At 44.6% G+C, this 21,098-nt stretch overlaps 1 protein-coding gene across 1 annotated transcript in view; it reads right to left on the bottom strand.

Annotated features, from left to right (window-relative positions):
* The window catches only part of BACE2 (beta-secretase 2), an 83,036-nt gene that overhangs the window by 29,359 nt on the left and 32,579 nt on the right, over nt 1-21,098 (bottom strand). The window contains exons 2-5 of the mRNA XM_024758268.1: nt 20,270-20,358; nt 6,082-6,298; nt 2,550-2,678; nt 1,044-1,178 (exon numbers count right to left, since the gene is read on the bottom strand). Coding sequence (XP_024614036.1) covers nt 1,044-1,178; nt 2,550-2,678; nt 6,082-6,298; nt 20,270-20,358 — 570 coding nt within the window. The remainder of the gene's footprint in view (nt 1-1,043; nt 1,179-2,549; nt 2,679-6,081; nt 6,299-20,269; nt 20,359-21,098) is intronic.

Genomic DNA, 21,098 nt, shown 5'->3' with positions numbered 1-21,098 from the left:
CTCTACGTGGCAAGCTTGGCTGATTGTGGGGGGCAGAAAAGAACCAGGAATATGAGAATCAAACCTCCAAATAAATGCTTACACTCTCCAACACACACTCACACACAAACACATACACACACGCGCACACACACACGCGCGGAGTCTGTGCTTTATTTTAGGCCCTCCCACCTGATTCTATCATTGGACTCTTCGATGGCAAGTAAATGCCTCTTGACAATAAACAGATTTGTGGACTTAGGACTGAAACACCACCCCAATGGAATGGACCATCCCTTTATCAAGCTTTGACTTGTTTTTTTCAGAGGCATCTGTGTATATGAGAACTTATGGTACAATGTGATGGTTAAACTGAAAGGCAGTGATGACAGGTAAGAGTACAAGGAATGCTGCTGAAATGCTGGTGGTTTTTGTAAACCATTCTGAAAATATTGTAGAGGACCGGGTCTCCCTTAGATCCTCATAATCACATCATTACGTGCCACAAACAAGCCAAACTGCAGCGAGAGGGTGTGAACGAGGTTAACGAGAGATGTGGTTTCCCAGCTCTGCACATGTGCCTCCTTTGAGCACCATCAAAAGCCATGCACATCTTTAGAGCACATGTTTCTTCAAGTGAGAACTGTATACTGGGGGGGGAGGGGGGTTAGCTGTGAATGGAGGATAAAGCTGATTTACTTTTGGTTTCATTTTGCTTATCTTTTAGTCCCACTTTACACTGATAAAACCCTGCTCACTTCTCGTTGTCCTGAACCGAGATCAGGGACCATCAGGCCAAGATGATATGGTTCTGGACAGTTCTCTTCACTCACCATTTCAGGCTAATTCCTCTCTATTAAGAGAAGCAGTTGAAAGGAAGCAATGTTTTTTTGGGGGGATCATTGGTATAAAATCATCTACAAAAAGGCCCTGTAACTTTTAACGTCATGAACTTTTGATTTATCTCGCAATGTAATGTACCCTCTGAGTTCACATTCAGGTCCCAGCTGTAATATTTAAGTGACCCAGGCACACACAGACAGGTAGACACAGAGCGGAAATACCTCTCTGCAGTCCAGGTTAAGGCTCTGACCTCCGATTTCCAATTTCAGAATTTCTATCTGGTAATACCACTCCTCCTTAATAGGGGTATACCAGATGTCTCCTTTGTACAAGGTTGGTTCAATTCCACCCAGGACCTGGGATGGAAGATATTTACAGGTATAAGAGAAAAAAATATACAGGCATGTAACAAGTTACACAGAGAAGCATGTTGTTATAAGGCAAAACTTCACTAGAATTAGTACTTTCAAGTTATTGGGATGTTATAAATAAATACATACACCTGAAAATTAAACAGGGAACATTCTGGGGCCATGTATCCAAAGATCAAAGACTTTTGTACCCTAGTCTAATCAGGATGCTTTGATGGTTTCCCTTATCTAAAGTTAGTACATACAGTTCCAGCTCCATGATACTGAGATCCCCACCCCTCCGGCCCCCGACCCCGGCCACTGGCAAAGAAATGCAATTAAATTGTAAACCATACAGACTGACAAAAATTTCGTTCCTCAGAAGACAGAGGATGACTTCCTGCCCCGCACATTTGCATGGAAAGCAGAACAAAAGAGCTTCCCTAACCAAAACTTCATTTTGCACATCTGTATAGCATCATCCCACAAAACTAGGCTACCCGCTCCCCTGAAAAGGTGATAAAAAAGGTGCTGAGAGCAGGTGTATTGTTAGCAATCAAAGTAGATGAGCCTGCTTCTCATAGATGGAAAGCAAAGGGGTCAACATCACCCACCCTGAGGGGGCCCCTTCATGTGCATTCTCCCCATCACCTCCTACTTTAGACCTCTGGGTGCAGGGCCCATCAAAGGGACACTTGGGTTATGGCATATGTTCACAGTGTTGGTTCTGCTTCACTATGTGTGTGCTGTGTACGTGCATGTGTGTGTATGCGTGTGTATATAAGTGTGTGTACGTAAGTATGTATGTGTATGTGTGTATAGCTGTGCATGTGTGTATATGTGTGGGTCTGTGTGTGTGTGTGTGTGTGTTCAGAGCGAGAGAAAGGATGTACAGTTTTCCCCATCTCCCCACCAAATTTATGAAATCAGTCCTCTCCCTTTGATTCCCCTCCCCAGAGCAAGGCCCACCTGCCACCCCACCCCACTGGTCCTCATGTGCCCCTGCCACACCCAACCAAAACAGTTACCTTTCAAAGGAACATTTTTTTTAAAAAGCTTTAAAGGAATCTGACTAACTCAACAGTGCAAGACAACTACATCCCAATTGGAAAAAAAAAAAAAAGTATGGGAATAAAAAAAATAAAGGAATTTGGGGAAGCAATGAGAATCATCTTATGAGATGGCAGGATGATTAGGAAAGATAAAAATAATAGCTAGTTCTATCCATTTTTAAGGGCTCTCAAACAAGGATTATTAATATTTGACAGTACCTATGTATGCCTACAAGTCTAATATTTCTATCAGGGTCTTAATAAAGCAGAGAGAGCAGCCCCACTGATCTCTGATGTTCCCCCTTTAAAATGAAAAGATACCCACAAGACTACCTCCGTTGGTACCAGATCCAGCGACTGGCAATCCAGCCCCACACATCTGCATGGAGAAAACATTGGGGATCTTTGCTTGTGCCACGAGGGAATCAAAGAATGTCTCCAGAGAACTTGATGGCTGCAGGAGGGTTGGGAAAGAGCATAGCTGCTTCAGGACTCGCAGTGTAGACAAGGAGTGACCCCATGCAGGCACCAGGCATGGTATACGACATGGCATTTCTTTATATTTAATATTTTCAAGGCTAAGGAATAAACGAGCTTATGATTAAGTACACTGATTCAGAAACCTCCAACAGAACTCCCTAAGACTTGGTATTTTTCCTTTTGGGATGGCGGCTCTGTTGGAAAAATAAGATAGTATTTCCGGAAGCTGTTAAGAGGCTGCCCCATTTACCATCCTGACTGCCTTGTGAGGCAGGCGTGAGAAGATGTGGAAGTGGGTTACCCAGGTAGGTGGTGGATTCTAATCTTAGACAGTTCAGAGTAAGGAGAGAACAGTGTCTCCAGGAGCTGCCTATACAGCTTCAGAAAAAGTTTTTATTCACCCGTTTCAGCTGTAGTCGTCCATCATGCAAATGACAGGTGCCTGCTTCATGAGGACAGGTCACCTCCCAGATCCCGGACCCTGGGAGGCGGCTTAGCTCTGCCGGCTGTCTACTGAACTCTGGCAACCGGGAAAGGAACGATGCTATTCTCCTGCAGTTTAAAAGCTCATTATTCCCCATTGCCATATGTCAATAATGTCCTCTGTGCTTCTGTTACATGCAACCACACCTTCAGAGACCAGCTGTATTTCTCCAGGACTGAAAAGGAGGGATGGTCTGTGAGCAGGTCTTAGCTGGGGGTGGGTCACAGGTGCTTGTGGTCAGGAAGGAAGGTCATAGACCTATGTTTCGATTTTGGCTTTGACAACTGGGAGAGAGATTAGAGTTGGTGACTACGAATGGCTAGTTCTTGATGAAAACAACTGTAGCAGCATAGATGCTCTTGACATCTTCTGAGCATCTACGGTTAATATAAGGAAGGATTATTTATAATCTGTAAGAACTGAAACTCTAATTCTAGAGGGAGTGAGAGGAGTGTTACCAGACAGACAGAAACCTTCCCATTTCTTTAGTTCATTTGTATTTGGCCTCCTATCTGCTTCTTTCCCAGCCGCTGTGGACTCTCTTGCAGAATTCAGTACAATCTCTGTATGTAACCTTGTCTAAATACTTTGTGTTTGGGTCAAGGAATGAGACAAAGCCCCCTTTTGAAACGGGCTGGGTCTGGTGATGACCCAGTCAGCGTCCACCTTCTTGAGAGGCGATGAGATAAAACACTGCCCGGAATTGAATCCTGGCTCCACCGCCCACCTGCTAACCGTGTGACTTGTCCCTTTGTTTCCTTATCTGTAAAATGGGGATCATAGTCGCATCCCAGAGCTCTTCTGGGGCTTAAATGGGTCAGTTCACACAGAGTGCTTGGAATAGTGCCTGGTACACGGGATAGGATCTATTATTATTCTGTCAGGTCATTCTTCAGTAGGACTTGGGATCCTTTAAGGTTTAAAAGCACACAGCTGCCCAGGACCAGCCCAAGAGAACCTGATTCAGCAGGGATGCTGCTGGATGCAGGCAACTGTAGTGTGAGAGACCCCACAGGTGGTTCTGACCACATCCTTGATGAGAAGCACCTGGCATCGGCCGGGGGCCACCACACACTGTGACCCCACTGGGTGCTCGGGGAACCTATTTCAGAAACACCTTTGGGCCGCCAACCCAGACCACCCTGCCAGTCCTGTTTCTAGCCATGCTCCACTTCCTACAAATCCTGTTACTGTCTCCCCAAACCTAGGGAAGTGAAGACAATTGTTGGCAATCTTGGAATTTCATAGATGAAAAGATAAAAAGTCATGTGGGGAGTCTGGACACCCAAAAGAACCCCAAAGCAGTCTATTCTCAAGGAAGTTTGACATATTATTAATTCCAGATAATTTAGCTTTATGCTACCATCCTCTAAATAACCAGCATCAAATCGATCAAACATCTTTTATTTTCAGAGTCACAAGAAGATGAAACGTTTTGCCTGAGGTCACATCGTCTGTGAACAGTATTTAGGAATGTAAGTTGCTACAAGTTTGGGAACTCATATTAAGCTTTTCCTACAGTGCTGAGCAAAAAAAAAAAGGCTCCAGAAGCCATCGGGGCTCCGTAGAGGGGGCTCTGTGCTCTGACAATCACAACGTCTGTGAACAGTATTTAGGAATGTAAGTTGCTACAAGTTTGGGAACTCATATTAAGCTTTTCCTACAGTGCTGAGCAAAAAAAAAAACGGCTCCAGAAGCCATCGGGGCTCCGTAAAGGGGGCTCTGTGCTCTGACAGCCCTAGGCAAGGGGTAAACCTCTCTGACCCTCAGTCCACACATCTCTAAAATGGGGATAGCAGGGGCCTACAAAGTCTGCCTCGTGGGGAGGTCTCAGACACCTTGCAATGGTCTCAGCCTAGGGCTTCACGGGCTATTTTTTGTCCTTGAGAAGCCACAGTGTTGGGAAACGGCCCCTGCCTACTGGACCATCTCCACGCCCTCACATCGCTGCCCTGCATCGTTCGCTCGTAAACTTCTGCTGGAACAAATGTCCTTATGGAGAGAAAACAGGCCTTTCTGCACCCATGATCCTTTGTTCCACACTTAGCTCTGGCTCAAAGCCTAACTCTGAACAAGGAGAGGCCGCGCCGGGGTGCCCGTTTACAGGCCAGGAGGGGCAACCTCTCCTCAAGTGTATGCTAACCTGCCCTGGTCTCCCAGAGCCCCGGGGACGCACAGGTGTCAGATCTGCCTGCCCCTGGCATCCCTTCCGGGTGGACATTTCCCAGCCCACCTCACCCATCCTGCTCATGAACACACGTCCTCTGGGTGGGATCAAGGACAGATAACTGGAGAACATTCAATCCTGGCTTTCCCTGTTTTGTGAAGGTTCTGACGCTGAAGAGAGCAAGGGTCCCACCATCTCTCCTCACTGCATCGCTAATTCCAGTGGCTGGCGATCCCCAGGGCGTGCTTGCAGGCTGTCTGTGCTCCCACTACAGAGTGAGGGGAAGGCAGTACGATGCTCTCTCTGCCTGGTGGGACACCTCTTCCTGCCGAGGTTCCAGTGTCACGTCTTTATGTGAATGTATGAATTTAATAAATGTGCTTACTCTTAATCCTGCCCAAATAAAAACCCCTAAACAAACACCATAATCAAACTGATTCAGCTTCTGTTAACACCTGTCAACTATACAAGTAAAATAAACGAAAGGCAAATGAAAAAAGTGATGCTATGAGTGTACCTTGTAGGAAGGTTCAAAGAATGTCACCATTCATCTTAGATTTTAAAAATGCTTAGAGGTAACCTCAATTGTGCGAACACTGATCTTTCAACCATGTGATTCTCACTGACTGTCTTGGACAGCTGGACCCAACTGTTGGCCCCTCCAATGTCTGGCTTCAGAATCTTGTCCCATCACTTGATTTCCTTAGATCCACCCATGATTCTTACCTTGGCCAGGGTAGCATAAGCCAGTCCAAGTATCCCATTCCATTTAATCCCAGGCAAAAAGAAATTCTCTGACTCAAAGATGGTGGCAATGTTGACCAGAAAAGAACTGTTGAAGCCTTTTGGGATGGTAACAACGTCCTCCCCAACGAAGCCAGTCCAACTCCCTTGCGTGTACTTCACGGTGACATCAAAGCCCTTGGGGCGGTAGGTGCTGGACCTGGAAAAAGAGAAGAGGCAGCGTGTCCTGTATCCCGTCCACCTGTCCCTGTTCTGACCACATGGCGATCATGGCTGCAAAGACAGCGGCCCTACGCCCAGAAGGTCTGCGTAAGCAATTCTTCATAATTAAGACTCCTCACGCTGACAAGATGACGTTTCCCATAAAAAATAATCGCTAACATTTGGGTTATGGCGTCTTCTGCACCACGTGTAAGGGAGCGCTGGGGTCAACGTGTAGCCCCGAATTTAACTCTTCCCTCCGCCCAAGTCCTGCCCCGTAAGCCAGGTGTTGTACTTAAGTGCATTGGCCTGGGACGCCACAACTGGATGTGGGCTGCCTGGCCCTCTGGCTCTGCGGGAACCCTGCACTGCTACTCTGTGACAAAGGGAGGGGCTGGCAGCCCAGAAAGAGGGGCCACCAGCTTGTGGCCTGGGGTTCAGATTCACACAAACAGCCAACGTGATGAATAAAGATCAAGCCACACACCCCCAGTACCAGGGCTGTCCCTCCTCAGGGCCCACACGACCTCCTGGTGTCACAAGTTCCTTCTCAAGGTCGTCCCTGTGCCCCAAGCTGATTATACTCATATCAAAACATGAAGGAGGATGCTGATGACAAGTCACTGTGACACAAGTCACTGTGACAACCCCACAACCCCTAAGGGTAAGAGTTACTGAAACAGAATAACATGAACAAGACCAGACAATGGGTGGGGTAGATGGAAATCCTGCTCTCGGGATTTCAGAGACAGGCAGTAAACAAATGAACCCCTAGAATTCCAGGCGATGATAGAGTGATGAGTCACCCAGAGAAGAGGGCAGGGTGAGGGGAGGGTGGTCACTGAGGCCTCTCTGAAAGAGGACATTTGGGTAAGACCTGCCTGAAGACAACAAGCCACAGGGCTCTCTGGGGAGGGGCATCCTGGAGAGAGAACAGTAGGTGTCAAGGGCCTGGGGTGTCCAATCCTGTGAGGTCATTCTTATACCTAACTGAGCTTGAAAACTCTGTTAACTATAGGCAGGAACCCAAGGGGCATCTCTGAGCAAATATCTGGGCATTCAAACCAGGCTTCCCCTAGGAAAATGATCAGATTCCTAAGAGAAGTGTCAAATCACTAAACATATCCTTGTAAAGTGTTCCTGTTTGTCTGCAGTTTTCATTTCATTTTGTTTTAATACTAAATCTCTGAACATTAATACATGTTACTAAGTGTTTGCTATAGGATTATATGAATTTGCTGTATGGATTATACGGTCTTTTGGGGAGTCAGGGAGAAAGTTAAGTCAGGGATGATATGACCTTTTTTCGATACATCTCATATAAGCTTTAAAAATGGTAACAGTCTTTAATTCAGTAATTGTACTTCTGAGAATCTGATTCTAAGAAAAACACCCATGACGCAAACAGAGATTCATGAACAAAGACAGTCATTATGTTTTACTTATAACAGCAAACAGTTGGAAACAAACTAAATGTGCAGTAAAAAGGAAATAGTTTAGTAAAGTATGGTACATCCATATGATGGAATATTAAATAGCTCTGAAAAATGCTGTTGAGTAAGACATTTTCAATGACACAGTAAAAAATAAGGTAAAAGAAACATTTGTATATGTGGCAGAATCTTCTTCAAAAAAATTTAATACACTCTGATATTAGCAGTGCTACCTCTGGGTGGTGGGATTTTGTAGGGGAAACTCTCATTCTTGTGGTTAGATCCTTCCATATTTTCTGCATATATAACTTTTTATAATCAGGGAAAATAGGTTATTTTTAAAATGTCTGGCAGACACATTTTGGAGAAATTTAATTTATTCTAACTTCATAATGGGATATGAAATATGAAGAATATTTAATTTTAACATTTTCTGACTACTTTAGCTAACTCCACCACGATCTTAAAAAGAGAGCAGCATTAAGTGAACATTTTATGTCCAGACGTCTTAGACAAGGGCAGGCACAGACCGAAAAGTAAGTGTGGATGCACCCCGGGCACATGGAGCTCTAAGGGACCCATCAGAAATTACACATATAAAGCGCGTAGTCAGGTCATTGAAATGCAGGCACTTGAGGGTTGGTGTTTTAGTGCCAAGTTTTAGTGCCAGCATCAATTCAGTGACGATGCCTGGCACACAGCAGGGACTGCACACGTTTAGGATGAAAAGCAATTAAAATACTAAATTGTCAGTCCCTTTTGACAATTTGGGGTCATTCCATAAGTTTAAAACTGCACTACTGCTGGGGGTATAGATCAGTGGTAGAGCCTTTGACTGCAAAACACTACTGCTAATGGAAGAGGCTAATTATTTTGAAAGGCTTAGAGAATGTGATCTAGCACAGGGTTGGCAAACTTTTTCTGTAAAGGGCCAGAAAACAAATCTTTCAGGTTTTGTGGGTCACATGATTTCTGTTACTACTCCACTCTGCTAGTGAAGAAGCAGCCACGTACGACACATAAACAAACGTGTGTCTGTGTTCCAATAAAACTTTATTTACAAAAACAGGCAGCAGGTTGGATGTGGCCTGTCAGCCCTAGTTTGCCAACTCCTGATCTAGAAGATTATTATCTCCCCAAATATTCTATAGTACCATGACTTCCTCTGGAGAAGTTTTTTTTTAAATTTTTACTCTGTCCAGACTACAGAAAACTCATTAGAATCTGCCAATGTTACTGATAAGATGGACCAGGCTGACCATCTAAGTAGCACGTCCTCTGCAGTGTACTGACCAGCTTGCTATTTCCCTCATGGGCGAACATTCTGGATGTTTCGGTGCCATTTACAGAGAGATGAGAGGCAGCTGGAGTTACATTGCCTGCAGCCAAATAGTACTTCAACCACTTAGGAGCCATGTGTGACCCTAAGTCAAGTTAATTAACTTCTCTGTACCTCGGTTTCCTCAACTAAAAAGTCGGGACAAGTACAGTACCATACCTCATGGGGTTAATATTAAGAGAGTTAATACTGTAAACCATTCAAAACAAAACCCTGGAACACAGCAGGTCCACAACAAACATAGCTGCTATTATTATAGTTATCTAATCACTTGCTACCTTTATTCAATCTATGGACTGCTATTAGAAAATGTAAGGTATTTTTTCTAGAAAATGTTCCTATAGAGATACTCTTTCTGAATATCCAAAACTGTCTCATTCTGAAGTCCAACAACCTCCAGGAAAAGAGGCAAGTCTTGGGTAAGATTTGGTTAAAATGATCCAGGGAGGGGAGGAACCTTCTAGGTTTCTAAAAGATGGAGCTCTTCTGTGTTCTGGACCAGGGCTGTCCAATAGAACGTCTGCAATGACAGAAATATTCTCTATCTATGCTTCCAATACAGTAGCCACAGGTGGCTACAGAGCACCTGAAATGTGACTGTAGATCTTCCTCAACATACGATGGGGTTACATCCTGATAAACCCTTGTAAGTTGAAGTTATCATTAAGTTGAAAATGCATTTGATATACCTAACTTACTGAACACCCTAGCTTAGCCTAGCTTACCTTAGCCATTCTCAGAACACTTACATTAGCCTACAGTTGGGCAAAACCATCCAACACAAAGCCTATTTTATAATAAAATATTGAATATCTCCTGTAAGTTATTGAATATTATACTGAAAGTGAAAAACAGAGTGGTTGTCTGGGTCCAGCATGGTTATCAGTGTGTAGCTGTTTACCTTCATGACTGTGTGGCTGACAGGGAGCTATGGCTGCCGCTGACCAGCATCACAAGAGAGGATCGTCCAGCATATTGCTAGCTTGGGAGAAGATCAAAATTCAGAATTCAAAGTACAGTTTCTACTGAACGTGCATTGCTTTTGCACCATGGTCAAGTTGAAAAATCATAAGTCAAACCATGATACGGGACCGTCTGGACGGTTTGACTAAAGAACGACTCTTTATTTAACATTAATTAATTTAAATTTAAATAGCCACAAGGACCTTCAAGATGGTGAAGGAGTAAGACGTGGAGATCGCCTTCCTCCCAACAGATACATCAGAACTACATCTACATGTGGAACAACTCCTACAGAACACCTACTGAACGTGGGCAGAAGACCTCAGACCTCCCAAAATGCAAGAAACCCCCACATACCTGGGTAGGGCAAAAGAAAAAAGAAAACACAGAGACAGAAGGATAGGGACGGGACCTGCACCAGTGGGAGGGAGCCGTGAAGGAGGAAAGGTTTCCACACACTAGGAGCCCCTTCGCGGGTGGAGACTGCGGGTGGTGGAGCGGGGAAGCTTCGGAGCCGCGGAGGAGAGCACAGCCACACAGGTGCGGAGGGCAAAGCGGAGAGATTCCCGCACAGAGGATCAGTGCCGACCGGCACTCACCAGCCCGAGAGGCTTGTCTGCTCACCCGCTGGGGTGGGTGGAGCTGGGAGCTGAGGCTCGGGCTTCGGTCAGAGCACAGGGAGAGGACTGGGGTTGGCGGTGTGAACACAGCCTGAAGGGGGCTAGTGCACCATGGCTGGCCGGAAGGGAGTCCAGGGAAAAGTCTGGAGCTACCGAAGAGGCAAGAGACTTTTCCTTGCCTCTTTGTTTCCTGGTGCGTGAGGAGAAGGGATTAAGACCACTGCTTAAAGGAGCTCCAGAGATGGGCGCAAGCCGCGGCTAAAAGCGCGGACCCCAGAGACCGGCATGAGACGCTAAGGCCACTGCTGCCACCACCAAGAAGCCTGTGTGCGAGCACAGGTCACTCTCCACACCCACCCTTCCGGGGAGCCTGTGCAGCCCGCCACCGCCAGGGTCCCGGGATCCAGGGACAACTCCCCCGGGAGAACGCACTGCGCGCCTCAGGCTGGTGCAACGTCACGCCGGCCTCTGCCGCCGCAGGCCTGCCCCGCATCCGTGCCCCTCCCTCCCCTCGGCCTGAGTGAGCCAGAGCCCCCGAATCAGCGGCTCCTTTAACCCCGTCCTGTCTGAGCGGAAAAACAGACGCCCTCCGGCGACCTATACGCAGAGGCGGGGCCAAATCCAAAGCTGAGCCCCGGGAGCTGTGCGAACAAAGAAGAGAAAGGGAAATATCTCCCAGCAGCCTCAGAAGCAGCGGATTAAAGCTCCACAACCAATGTGATGTACCTGCATCTGTGGAATACCTGAATAGACAAGGAATTAGCCCAAATTGAGGAGGTGGACTTTAGGAGCAACTGTAGACTTGGGGTTTGCTTTCTGCATCTAATTTGTTTCTGGTTTTATGTTTATCTTAGTTTATTTTTTAGTGCTTGTTATCATTGGTGGATTCCTTTATTGGTTTGGTTGCTCTCTTTCTTTTCCTTTTTAAATTAATTTTTTATTTTAATATATTATTAAAACATTTTATTTTAGTAACTATTTTATTTTATCTTTTTTTTTGTCTTTCTTTTTTTTTCTCCCTTCTCTTCTGAGCCATGTGGCTGACAGGGTCTTGGTGCTCCAGCCGGGTGTCAGGCCTGAGCCTCTGAGGTAGGAGAGCTGAGTTCAGGACATTGGGCCACCAGAGACCTCCCAGCCCCACGTAATATCAATCAGCGAGAGCTCTACCAGAGATCCCCGTCTCAATGCTAAGACCCAACTCCACTCAACGACCAGCAAGCTCCAATGCTGTACACCCCATGCCAAACAACTAGCAAGACCGGAGGACAACCCCACCCATTAGCAGAAAGGCTGCCTAAAATCATAATAATTTCACAGACACCACAAAACACGCCACTGGACACGGTCCTACCCACCAGAAAGACAAGATCTAGCCTCATCCACCAGAACACAGGCACTAGTCCCCTCCACCAGGAAGCCTACACAACCCACTGAACCAACTTTAGCCACTGGGGACAGACACCAAAAACAACACGAACTATGAACCTGCAGCCTGCGCAAAGGAGACCCCAAACACAGTAAGTTAAGAAAAATGAGAAGACAGAGAAACACACAGCAGATGAAGGAGCAAAGTAAAAACCCACCAGACCAAACAAATGAAGAGGAACTAGGCAGTCTACCTGAAAAAGAATTCAGAGTAATGATAGTAAAGATGATCCAAAATTGTGGAAATAGAATGGAGAAAATACAAGAAACATTTAACAAGGACCTAGAAGAACTAAAGAGCAAACAAACAATGATGAACAACACAATAAATGAAATTAAAAATTCTCTAGAAGGAATCAATAGCAGAATAAATGAGGCAGAAGAACAGAAAAGTGACCTGGAAGGTAAAATAGTAAAAATAACTACTGCAGAGCAGAATAAAGAAAAAGAATGAAAAGAATTGAGGACAGTCTCAGAGACCTCAAGGACAACATTAAACACACCAACATTCAAATTATAGGGGTCCCCGAACAAGAAGAGAAAAAGAAAGGGTCTGAGAAAATATTTGAAGAGATTATAATTGAAAATTTCCCTAACATGAGAAAGGAAATAGTCAAGCAAGTCCAGGAAGAGCAGAGAGTCCCATACAGGATAAATCCAAGGAGAAACACGCCAAGACACATATTAATCAAACTATCAAAAATTAAATACAAAGAAAAAATATTAAAAGCAGCAAGGGAAAAGTAACAAATAACATACACTGGAATCCCCATAAGGTTAACAGCTGATCTTTCAGCAGAAACTCTGCAAGCCAGAAGGGAGTGTCAGGACATATTTCAAGTGATGAAAGGGAAAAAACAAGATTACTCTACGCAGCAAGGATCTCATTCAGATTCGACAGGGAAATTAAAACCTTTACAGACAAGCAAAAGTTAAGAGAATTCAGCACTGCCAAGTAGCTTTACACCAAATGCTAAAGGCATTTCTCTAGGCAGGAAACACAAGAGAAGGAAAAGACTTACAAAAAAACAAACCCAAAACAATTAAGAAAATGGTACTAGTCCTATGGGATGCAGCAAAAGCAGTTCCAAGAGGGAAGTTTATAGCAATACAATCCTACCTTAAGAAACAAGAAAAACCTCGCATAAACAACCAAACCTTACACCTAAAGCAATTAGAGAATGAAGAACAAAAAAACCTCAAAGTTAGCAGAAGGAAAGAAATCATAAAGATCAGATCAGAAATAAATGAAAAAGAAGTGAAGGAAACATTTGAGACTGTGATTAAAAATCTTCCAACAAACAAAAGCCCAGGACCAGATGGCTTAACAGGCAAAATCTATCAAACATTTAGAGAAGAGCTAACACGTATCCTTCTCAAACTCTTCCGAAATATAGCAGAGGGAGGAACACTCCCAAACTCATTCTACGAGTCCACCTTGATACCAAAACCAGACATGTCACAAAAAAAGAAAAGTACAGGCCAATATCTCTGATGAACATATATGCAAAAATCCTCAACAAAATGTTAGCAAACAGAATCCAACAGCACATTAAACAGATCATACACTTGAAGGAGAAAAACCATATGATCATCTCAATAGATGCAGAGAAAGCTTTCAACAAAATTCAACACCCATTTATGATAAAATCTCTTCAGACAGTAGGCACAGAGGGGACTTACCTCAACATAATAAAGTCCATATATGACAAAACCACAGCCAACATCATTCTCAATGGTGAAAAACTGAAACCATTTCCTCCAAGATTAGTAACAAGACAAGGTTGCCCACTCTCGTCACTATTATTCAACATAGCTTTGGAAGTTTTAGTCACAGCAATCAGAGAAGAAAAGGAAATAAAAGGAATCAAAATCAGAAAATAAGAAGTAAAACAGGGTCTTCCCTGGTGGCGCAGTGGTTAAGAATCCGCCTGCCAGTGCAGGGGATATGGGTTCAAGCCCTGGTCTGGGAAGATGCCACATGCCGTGGAGCACCTAAGCCCGTGTGCCACAACGACTGAGCCTGCACTCTAGAGCCTGTGAGCCACAACTACTGAAGCCCACATGCTGCAACTACTGAAGCCCGTGTGCCTAGAGCCTGTGCTCCGCAACAAAGAGAAGCCACCACAACGAGAAGCCCACGCACCGCAACGAAGAGTAGCCCCTGCTCGCTGCAACTAGAGAAATCCCGCACGCAGCAATGATGACCCAACGCAGCCAAAAATAAATAAAAATAAATAAATTTAAAGAAGTAAAATTGTCACTGTTTGCAGATGACATGATACTATACATAGAGAATCCTAAAGATGCTACCAGAAAACTACTAGAGCTAATCAATGAATTTGGTAAAGTAGCAGGATACTACTACTTTAACGCACAGAATTAACGCACAGAAATCTCTTGCATTCCTATACACTACTGATGAAAAATCCTAAAGAGAAATTAAGGAAACACTCCCATTTACCACTGCAACAAAAAGAGTAAAATATCTAGGAATAAACCTACCTAAGGAGACAAAAGACCTGTATGCAGAAAATTATAAGACACTGATGAAAGAAATTAAATATAAACTCAAAATGGATTGAAGACCTAAATGTAAGGCTAGACACTATAAAACTCTTAGAGGAAAATATAGGCAGAACACTCTATGACATAAATCACAGCAAGATCCTTTTCAACTCACCCCCTAGAGAAATGGAAGTAAAAACAAAAATAAACAAATGGGACCTAATGAAACTTAACTGCTTTTGCACAGCAGAGGAAAACATAAACAAGACGAAAAGACAACCCTCAGAATGGCAGAAAATATTTGCAAACAAAGAAACTGACAAAGGATTAATTTTCAAAATATACAAGCAGCTCAATGCAGCTCAATATTTATCAGCTCGGTGCTTTGTGACCACCTAGAGGGGTGGGATAGAGAGGGTGGGAGGGAGATGCAAGAGGGAGGAGATATGGGGATATATGTATACATATAGCTGATTCACTTTGTTATATAGCAGAAACCAACACAACAATGTAAAGCAATTATACTCCAATAAAGATGTTAAAAAAAATTTAAATAGCCACATGTGACTAGTAGCTACCCTTGTAGAAAGCACAGTTCCAGATAACGTGAGAAAAAAGTAATTCTTAGCTCGTATTCACTGGGCTCCTCGAACTAAACCTCAAAGAGTAGAAACCCCAGAGATGAACCAAAAGCAATTCTGAGGGTTATTAATGTATAGTTTCCAGGAGCAGACTTTTTAAAAAAGTGCATTCCTCCATCTTTATGTTGTAACATCCCATCTCTTGGGCACTAAAATGCTTTGGCTCTCAACTGTTCTGCATATTAATTAACTATGTGGAGAGCGAACCCCAGATTGCTTCTTTGCAGTATCAATTCTGGGTGCACAGAAACAGCCATCCATGAAGGATGTGAGTAGCCAGGAAAAAGTCCACTCATAGCAATAAAATCACTTTGAAGCAAATTCAGAAGACATTCTGCCTCTGATAAGAGTGTTCAGGGAATGCAGGACTGAAAAGTGAAATCAATCGAACTGACGAGAAAAGAACCACAGAACATTTTATTATTTTAAAGAAACCCAGAGAACATACAGTGAAAAGGTGAAAGGGCAGAATTCAAAAGAGTTGAATCCTGGGGTCGGCTCTGGTTCCCGCAAGCCACCCCACCCAGGGAATGCTGAGTCTCCTGAAAAACTCTGCCCAGAGACTTCCCCGGGGCTCTTCCGCATATTTCAGAGTTTTGGGTCTACCTTTGGGGATAGCTGGCCTGGACCAGGTGACCAGATACCCTTTTTGCTCTTCTAAGGTCTGGAAGTGACCAGATCAGAGTAAACGGGGCCACTGACAGCCCAGGGACTTCCGTCTATCCTGGAGCGTCATCAACATCCTCGGCCATGGCAAATGCTTCAGGGCTCCAATATGGCAAGACCTCTCCTGGACAGGCAAGCAATGGGCAGGCTCAAGAAATTGTCTAAATAATCAGGCAAAAATGTCTGTCATTAGCACATGGAAAGATGAGGCATTGGGTCTCCAGGCTCCAGTTCAGCCTCCTTAAGGAAATTAGCTGGTAATTTTCTAGTATCCCATATTCTACTACTTACAAGCATCAGCTGAGGAAAAGAAATTGCTCTCTTGCCACAGTTACTCTGTGGGCTTCACCCCAGATGGAGTATAGGAGGAGGAAGCTTTTTAATGAAAATAGACTTAATTTTCTGAAAAGATTAGTATAAGGTCAGGGGGAATGAGTCTTTTGACTCTCTCATGAAGCCAATTGACTGGAGGCTATTTTACTCGCTAAAAAAGAAGTACATCTAAAAAAAATACACGATAGTCTTTTTGCTATATAGTAATTCATTGGAACATTCACCAACATGAAAAGAGGGCTTCTGGTGGGACAAAGCTACACAAATGACTAATGGTAACCTGATGTCTGATTCCATAAATCAAAGAGATCTTGTCAAAGTACCCCAAGTCAAATCTCCAATTACTGGGACATGTTTCAGGAAGCATTAAACCTGAATATCCAGAGACTGGGGGACTTGAATCAGAGGCTGACAAACCCAACCAGAAACCTTATTATAACTAAGAGAGATCAGAGGGACAAAGCAAATACAGAAACATCACAAGGCAGGGAGCTACATCTCAGAAAAGAAACCTTTGTCAAAAATTGAGAAAGGACGTAGAACATTCCCTCGGCTTCCATCAAATACAATGGTGGAAGGTGTACCTTAGGCCAACTCTAAAGTTAGCTGAAAGCATCAGACAAATTAATCGTACATAATTTACTATGTAAATTATAGTTCATGTCTTTATAATAATAAATCTGTGTTGACATAAGCCTATGAGAAGCGCGGAGAAAAAAACAGAGGATAGGAGAGAAAGAAAGGTTACTATAAATTTAAGCAAGTATTTACCCTACAAAACACACGTGTTAGTAGGGATGCTGTTTAGGAAGAGAACTTGCCTAAAATTCAGAAATGCGATGTTTTACATTTGATTCAGTTAGGAAGAAACCTGATAGCCCTACTGAAGAAGAGATCTCCTTAAAAGAAAGGCAGTACCAGGGCTAGAGGTCCAAAATGGGTCATGTTTTAAAGGTATTAAGTAAATTTCAACAATACTTGCAAATGAGGAAAGCAGGTGGAAGTCTGAATGATGGAGGTGCCAATGGGATGAAGCTGACAATGCAGGGGAGTCTGGGGCTTCTGAAAGTTGGCAGGTTCTGCTACGCCTCTCTTTATTTGCTCAGAAGGGAGAAATAGATGAGAACCTTGAGTGCTCAGAAAGCTGGGAGGGAGCCCTGAATTCTTCTGTGGGATTAGCAGGAGGGCAGGCCTAGCCATCATGGGAGCTATGCATGTTCCCAGGAGTCTTCACATTAAATCAGGTTTGCGAAAGAGCCAGAGGAGCTCCACCTTTAAGTAGGAAAGACAAAAGCCATCTGCTACCTGAACCCCAAACTGGCTAGCAGGAAGCTTAGAAGGATGTGTCCCACTGAAGGCTGAAAGAGAACCATGTTTCAACACAACAATGAACAAAGTCGAAGGCAAATGAGAAAGACAGCCAGTTGTCTACCATCGATTAAATACTGTACACTTATTAAATGGCACTGTACACAGTATTTGTAACGTTGACTATTATTTACCCTTGTACATTTCCATAACTGCATCCGCATAGCAAAAGGGTAACCTGGTCGAAAGCACACTCTGACCTTTATTGACCCCTGGCTGTGCCACTTGCCTACTGGGAAGGAAATACCCACCCATGGTGTTAGATTTACACATTTAAATCTATAAAGTGGATACACACATGACCCGAACTTGGCTTTACTGTGCTGTACTGTTGCTGTATTGTATCACGTGTCCACAGATGCGTGATGGAAAACAAAATTGCTCTGGGGAGGAAAACTGTTAAAGGTGTAACTGAGCTTCAGGGATGTCTGTTCTGTCTCTACGGCAGGCAGAGCCCCCAGTAGGCGTGGGGAAACTGCGTGAATGTGTAGACTAGGAAGAGCCTTGTAGCGGAAAAAACATAGAGCTGGGATTGCCTTGCCACCAGGATAAACATCTTTTACATAGTTTAACATACATTGCGTTTTCTAGGAATGCAACTACTGTGTAAATTGAGGAAGGTGATATTTTCAGGGGGAAACTTTACTAAGATTCTTCACCAGTCTGGGAAATTCACATCACCAAACCAAGCTGCTCTGGGTGTCTGAGTCTATTTTAATCCGATTTGTCAGTCTGCACTGGGCGCTGTGTGTCTGTGGTGATGTTCACAGCCTCAGGCACCCTCCAACTTCATGTGTATCCTACCCAGGGTGTTTACACATTGAGGTACTCATCACCTTCCTGTGAATTCCCTCCTTTTACCCCGCACCCCCAAACTCCTGCATATTGCATCAGTGCGTTTAGAATTACATATGAAGATAAGTTCCACTACCTTTGCATTTCAGTTCAAGGCATTACAAAGCACTCACTCTCTAGAGGGGGTGCCAGGGCTCAAGTTTGGGACCTCTTGTCCTAGAAGCCTGAACCTGGGCCAGTCTCTTGGCTCCTGGACCTCCTGTGCTACGTGAATAAAAATGAGAGGTTTGGACTGACTTCTGTTCCATGATGAAGTGGTTGAGGGGAGCGGGCTGTTTGGGGCAGAGGATTTAGACAAACCACAATTTGAGTGGGAAAGGGCAAAGGGCAGCCAGCGATCAAAAGTCAACCTCCTTCCCCTGGCTGCACACCCGCTGCCCCAATTTCCAGGCATCTGAGGTCACAGGAACAACTTCAGGGCACATATTAATCTTCACAAAGCAATCACAAGCCAGGAGTTTCATCCAGAATTTCAGTGATTAAAGGTTATCAACACGCTGAGTCATAAACTAAGCTACAGATTCCCTGAAGGAGGTGCCAACCAGCTATCACTGTAGCCCCAGGGGCCCATGTAGCACCAACTACCACTGCCTCCAGCTGGACACACAGGAGACCATACCTCTTTGTGCCATCAAAATGGAGACCAAGATGCACGGGCAGAATCGAGATGAGCACTTCGGTATAACGTCTCCTGCCTTATTGATGCTGCCCGGGCTTTGCTGAACCTTCCCAGTTGTTACTTTCCCTCGTATGTTTCCTTCCTTTCTTTTTTTCCCCCCAACTGAAGTTGGGGTTTATTCCCCAGAACCAAAGACTGCGGGTAGGGAAAGTGAAAAAGGAAAGACACGAAGATTTGCAGCAGGGAAATATGATATGCCAGCTCAGGACCCTAAAGAGCAAAACACACGTCAGCTTACTCGCCTTATCTGTTTCGTTTAAATTCTAGGGTCACAAAAATAGATGTTTAGTTAAAATGTGCACAGCATTAGGGCAGCAATAGTTACCCGGGGGACAGTGGCTCTGACCCCATGGGCCCCTTCAGAGATGAACAGTGACACACACGAGTCCCAGGGCCTGGACACGCAGACTGGCCTTATCCCAGAGACTTCTATCTGGGTTCCACACTTCCTCACAACCCTGCCCACAGCTGCTAGCTCGCAGCCTCAGGCCTGAGTGCTTTGTGCTCACAATACATCCTTTCCAAGTGAGTCATGGATTCCTCTCGTCAGAAACACCTCCTGGCACAGAAATTGTTTCAGTGAACCACACCTTGACCCATGCCACCAATCTTCAGGGCGATGCAAAGGTGGCTTTCTAAGCAACGCCAGGCTGCTGCCCGGAACAGTCTCACACTCACCTCCAATGCCCCCTGCCCTGCTCAGGCACACCTCCAAGTTAGGACTAGAGGGGCCCAACAAACATCAAAGGGTCACCTCCCTGCAACTCAGGTCTGACTACAAAACTGCTGTCTGACTGAGTTTCTATAAAGCGGGACTCATGAGAACACACCAAGGTTATTAGGAGAGCCCTCCTGTGGATTCACCTGGAATGGATGTATACATGTACGCACGCATATATGCGTGCCACACCTGCACACCACACACAAATATACACACCACCGTGTGCATGTACACACAGATACCTCCACATACACAAACACATATATTCAGACCACTGTATGCACGTCACACAGATATATACATGAATATATCCCCCTCAAAATGAAACAGCGTTTTGGTGACTTTCTCCCAGTGTGTTCTGAAGCGTTCATGTGGTGCCCCCAAGCCCGGCCGTGACAGGCACGGACCCATCACTCACCTCTCCGTGTCAAAGTATGAGTCGACGTAGGGATGTGGGGCCCCGGCCACGGCGAAGTTGCTGCTTCCAGTGTCAACGAGTATCTGCAGCTTTTATTTTGAAAGGAAAAACAGAGAAACCATCAGGCTACTTGAATAAGGCAACACTCTTGACTACTTCTTTTAAAAATTAAGTACCAAGAACAATGTATTACTTGGAGAAAACTTACATCGATTAGAAATATCTTTAAAAAGCTGTTAGAAAACTGAACCCTGAACACAGTCTGTCGTGAAGCTCGCATGGGTGAGGTGGAATCAGTTTAGCCTCAGAGAGGCACTCAACCTTAAACGAAGGTAAATTCAGTGGAATAAGTGGGATTTTTCCTTTTTCAGCTGCTGGCACCTGGTAACCAGGCAGAGCCCTTTCTCACCCTGGGCTCTTGGCCGGGTTTGTCACTTGGCTGGGGTAGCCCTCCTCCTGCCTTTCCAATCTCACTTGGAAATCCTCATTCACCCCCTCCTCTCCCTCCACACGTCCAGGATGTTTTCCCAGACTCGTCCTGGCACTGGGCATCCCTCATCTCTGCTGCATAGCACCTGGGATCACCTGTCAGAGGTACCACTTTTTTTTTTTTTTTTTTAGTTTTAATGAGTTAGCATTTACACACAAATAAAAACGGAAGACCTTGGATTTTCCACTGGTGCGCTCTGGCATGGTGTTCTCCCAAACCAAGATACAGGAATTCCTCTTATTCCCCTTAGGTCCCTATCTGCCCCTTTCCGGTCAATCCCTCCTGTTTCTCAGAGGCAACCACTTTCTGAATCCTATTACCAGGGATTGAGTTCACCGG

Source organism: Neophocaena asiaeorientalis, unplaced genomic scaffold (assembly GCF_003031525.2).
Source record: "Neophocaena asiaeorientalis asiaeorientalis breed wild unplaced genomic scaffold, Neophocaena_asiaeorientalis_V1.1 scaffold45, whole genome shotgun sequence".
NCBI lineage: Eukaryota > Metazoa > Chordata > Mammalia > Artiodactyla > Phocoenidae > Neophocaena > Neophocaena asiaeorientalis.
The sequence above is the reverse complement of the archived record's forward strand: the minus strand, read 5'-3'. Positions and strand labels throughout refer to the sequence as shown.